At 34.1% G+C, this 5219-nt stretch overlaps 1 protein-coding gene across 3 annotated transcripts in view; it reads left to right on the top strand.

The window, feature by feature from the left end:
* The window catches only part of LOC106867537 (ETS homologous factor), a 32355-nt gene that overhangs the window by 16550 nt on the left and 10586 nt on the right, over window positions 1–5219 (top strand). For 2 of the 3 annotated variants that reach the window (XM_014912436.2, XM_014912435.2), the window contains exon 2: window positions 4732–4778. In XM_014912436.2, coding sequence (XP_014767922.1) covers window positions 4732–4778 — 47 coding nt within the window. Of the gene's footprint in view, window positions 1–3600; window positions 3688–4731; window positions 4779–5219 lie in introns of those variants that run through there. The other variant, XM_052968389.1, reaches the window with a different exon arrangement.

Raw genomic sequence — 5219 nt, 5'->3', positions numbered from 1 at the left:
GTGTGTGTGTGTGTGTGTGTGTGTGTGTGTGTGTGTGTGTGTGTGTGTGTGTGTGTGTGTGTGCGTACGTGTATGTGTGTGTGCGTACGTGTCTGTGTGCGTGTGTGTGCGGTGAGTGTTTCTTTGTGGTCAGCCATGTTTTTGTGTGCAGGTGTTCGAGACTATTGGAAATCTCTTATGTAAGACAAGAAAAGAAATGAAGGAAATAAATAGACATTTTGAACGCGTAAAACTTGAGAAAATTGAAAGCAAAGAGGATTAAAAACATAAGGAAGTTATCAAAACGGATGGATAAACTTCAAGAAACTTACCTCCTTGTCAATACGGTTATTTAAAACGACTTTATCACTTAATTTTATTGATACATATATAACACAACTGAACATATATTATCAATCAAATGTTAAGCAGATAACCCTTTGTTTGTACTCAGCTAAGTAGCTTCTTAGCTCACAAAATGTTTCAGGTTTAAACAAAAAGAAAACTAGAATGGAAATGTTAAACAAATTGCAATCAAATATATTTTGACAATCATAAATTTACTCTTGAAAGTTTCGTTATTTAGGAAAATATTTTTGCTGTAACAATAGATAGTATAACTTTTATCTTTCACTTGTTCCAGTCATTGAGTTGTGGCCATTCTGGAGTCTCATCTGGAAGGGTTTCTTTGAAAAAAAATCTACCCTAGTACTTATTTTTGAATTCAGTACTTATTTTAGCGTTGTCTTTTTCCGAATCGTTAGGCTAATAGGTGTAAACAAACCAACACCGACTGCTAAGCAGTTATAGAGAACATACACACTCACAAATAGATATGTGCGTGTGTATGCGTGTGTGCGTGCGTGTGTATGCGTGTGTGCGTGCGTGTGTACTTCGATTTTTCAAACAGTTTCACTCACAAAGCATTGGTCGGCCAGAGGCTGTAGTAGAAGACTCTTGCCCAAGGTACTTCACAGTGGGAGTGAACCCGAAACAACGTGGTTGTAAAGCAGGCTTCTTATCCCAAAGTTATTATTGTGCCTGGATTGTTATTACTTAATCGTTTTAATTCAGTCCCCTTTGACGTTATATCAATTACAAAAGTGCATTGATCATTCAGGGAAATACACGGAACAAACTTCATTAATTTTTCGTTATCAAGTTGTACCTTATCTATTAACATTTGAATTGTTATTAATAAGAATGATATTCTTCCTTTCACAAGGTCGGAAATTTTGATTTACACCTCTCCTCTTTATTTTATCGACCCCGAAAAGATGAAAGGTTAAGTCAACCTCGGCGGAGTTTGAACTCAGAACATTACGAACTGGAAGAAATATCGTTAAGCATTTTTTCCGAAGCGCTATCGATTCTGCCAGCTCACCGACTTATTAAGACTAATATAAATATTAAAGGGGAGTTAATTCATTTGGTGTTTATTCTATTTATTGTGATGGACATAAAATAGCTACAGGTTGTAATCAAAATCTAGTCATATATATATATACTCAATTAACTGGGAACTTACTGAATCAATAAATATTGGTTTCAAATTTTGGCAGATGGCGAGCAATTTTAGGGGAAGGGGTAAGTCGAATACATCAACTTCAGTATTCAACAGGTGCTTATTTTATCGACCCTGAACAGATGAAAGGTAAAGTCGACCGCGGAGGAATTTGAACTCAGAACGTAAAGACAGATGAAATACCGTTAAGCATTTTGCCGGGAAGGGTAACGATTCTGCCAGCTCGTCAACTTTCAATTAATAAATATCATTGATGCAACAAGATTTTCTATAAAACGGAGTCGCATTCAAATGAGTCGTTGACTTTTATTTGAGTGATTTAAATGATTTTTAACAATGTAATCAAAGTAGTTACAATCATGGATATGTCGCTACACATTGTGTGCATGTGGACACACAATGTATACACATATAAATACATACACTCAAACACACACAGTCGTAAGTTTCATTAAATATACGACTATATTCAAGCTTTATGTTTTTTTCGCATCTACTTTTTACAGTTGGTTTGAAACAATAAAGCCTCTAAAATTTATATCTGACGTTTCCATAACCTCATAGTCTCATTTTCAAGAATTGGCGTCAGTGTTGATTGTTATGTACTGGCAGCATTCATATAGACTTACCTATCAAAGGGTATTTTGACTGTTAGCGTCATGCATCATGCACACATCGAGCGTTCGAGCATTTTCACTCACACATCTAGAGTGCAATAAATAATTTCCGTCTATTTACACATCAGGGATTTCTCCCATTATTTGTTACACGCGCGCATACACAAATACACAAATACACACACACACATAGTGATAGATGTCGATATTGCTGTGTGTGTGTGTGTGTGTGTGTGTATTTCACTTCTTTTACCTTTTTTACTTGTTTCAGTCATTTGACTGTGGTCATGCTGGAGCACCATCTTTAGTTGAAGTCGACCCCAAGACTTATTCTTTGTAACCCTAGTACTTATTCTATCGGTCTCTTTTGCCGAACCGCTAAGTTACGGGGACGTAAACACACCAACATCAGTTGCCAAACGATGGTGGAGGGGGACAAACACAGGCACACAAATACGTACATACATACATATATATATGCTTGTATCTATATCTATATATCTATGTACGTATACACACACATATATGTATGGGTGTATATATATATATATATATACATGTGCATACTTTTATATAAATATCAAACATGTACATATATGTATGTACTATATATACGTATATATTAATGTGTGTGTGTTTATGCATGTATGTACATTTAGATAAACCAGTAGAGTTAGATGCACACGCAACATACACTCACACACACCCACAGACACACACACACACACACACACACACACACACACACACAGGCACACACAGACACACACACACACACACACACCTTAACTCTTTTGGTCTATCTATATGTGAGTGCGTAAGTGTGCATTAGGAGGCGGGTATGCAATATTTTGAAGATGTTATTTCACTCGTTTATAAATTCACTCTTAGAATTAATACTGATTTACCTTATGTGATCAATATATTCAAACACACACTTATACATACATACCTATATATATATATATATATATATGGGAGAATATACAAATAATAACAACAGACGAGGACAGGTGGTGTAAATAACAAAAGTATATATTGGTATGACGCTCGGGATATATATATATATATATATATATATATATATATACATATACATATATATATATATGAACTTCTTCAGTATTTGTAATTATTTATCATTAAGCGAATAGCCGTAATTACCTCGGAAAGCGAAAGAGAAAATTTTGTGTCGATTTGGTGTCTATAAAGGACATTATTCACGTATGTGAAATGAACTTGCTTACAGTTAGATTCGAAACCAAGATCATCCTGCTTTAACTCTGGGGGCTAAGCTACAACTCTATTGGTTGATGATATTTCTAATCAATACTTTTGTCATAATCCACTAAATATGAGGGTAAAGGAAACAACGTAATTTCATTGGCTAAGGTAACAATGAGGATGTAGTGGCTGTAGTGAGGGTGGTTCAAAAATTCTCTTATAAAAAGAGGAACCAATATACTCCATCAAAAGGTAGTCTGAGGGAAGAGGTGAATGATATGTAAAAGGGCCGAACATCAACATCGTTAAAATTTAAGATTTTTCAACTCAGTTGAACCATAGGTGAGATCTGCATACCTTTGTTTTAATTCCTTCCTTTCCAATTTGCTTCTATATTCAGTTTTTTATTCATATTATGGTCTGTTAAGTTTGAATTCTTATTACATTTTCCAGTTGAGAAATTGAATTGCTTATCCATTTAGAACACTCAGGATTGTTGTTTGTTTACATATGTGTATATGTATGTGTATGTGTGTATGTACATATATATATATATGTATGTATGTATGTGTTGATATATATATATATATATATATATATATATATATATATATATATATATATCTTTGAACACTACAAAAAATATTATCAAGCTGACTTCAAGCCAAAGAATTAAATTTAATGTGGTCAATAGAACTACTTGAGGAAGCAACCAAAATTTTTTGAAATCTTTCCTTATTCTCTTAGAAAAAGAAGTACAAAATTGTTCTGTCATCAATGATGCACTAAACATATCATCGGTGAAGAAACGATACATAAGTGTTACAATTTGATCATATCAAATCAGCTAGATCAAGGCTGAACTGGGTTTTAACAACAGTTATAACAACAATACAACTCAAAGAACGCCAAAGCAATGGAGGAACCTCAACGTGCTTCAACGAGTTGCTCGAAATAGCTATCAGACCTCTAGCCTCTCAAAGCCTACTTTCTCGAAGACAAGGAGTAGATCTGATTATGTATTCATAGATATCTTAAAATTGGAAAAAAATACTGAAAATCAGAGCTCGAATAAATTTCATGATATAAGTTGTTGGTTCAGGAAAGACATAGGTTAAGACAACGACAATAGCGGTAACAAAGGTTGGTCATGCACCTGTACATTATATGCAAGCCTAGACATGACATTTTCAGAAAGGCTGGTGTGGAGAGGATAGATTTGTATACCAATCTGCACACACAAAGGCAAAACAAAGAAAAAGAAAGAAAAACAACACAAGACGAAGACCTATCTCATTAATGGTCTTTTTGTTGTATATCAGCTTAGTTAAAATCAAATGTGTTGTAAAATTAGGTATATAGATTTTTGCTTGTTTATCATTTCAGATACAGGAGAAATGGATTCAGACTGGAACGATGTCAACCAACTCCAGGTAAGGCCATTTCTTTACCACCATTATGATAAGGTGTCTTTCTCACAGAGAAGAGAGAGAGAGAGAGAGAGAGAGAGAGAGAGAGAGAGAGAAGATAAGAAAGGAGAGAGGGAGGAGAGGAGATAGGGGATAAAAGAGAGGGGGTGAGGAAAGGAGTTAAGTGTTTTTTAACGTTCCTTTGTCACGAACATCTCTGTACTTCATGTACGTATGCACACATATGCATACGTACAAAGATAGATACATATATACGTGTGTGTATATATATACATATATACATACATATATATGTGTGTGTATATATACATCTATACATACATACACATACACACACGCGCTTGCTTGTGTATATGTATATATGTATGTGTGTGTATATATATATATATATATATATATATATATACACGTGAACTATATATATATATATATATATATATATAT

Source organism: Octopus bimaculoides, chromosome 5 (assembly GCF_001194135.2).
Source record: "Octopus bimaculoides isolate UCB-OBI-ISO-001 chromosome 5, ASM119413v2, whole genome shotgun sequence".
Taxonomy (NCBI): Eukaryota; Metazoa; Mollusca; class Cephalopoda; order Octopoda; family Octopodidae; genus Octopus; species Octopus bimaculoides.
Note: the sequence above shows the minus strand (reverse complement) of the source record. Positions and strands in the feature narration are given on the sequence as shown.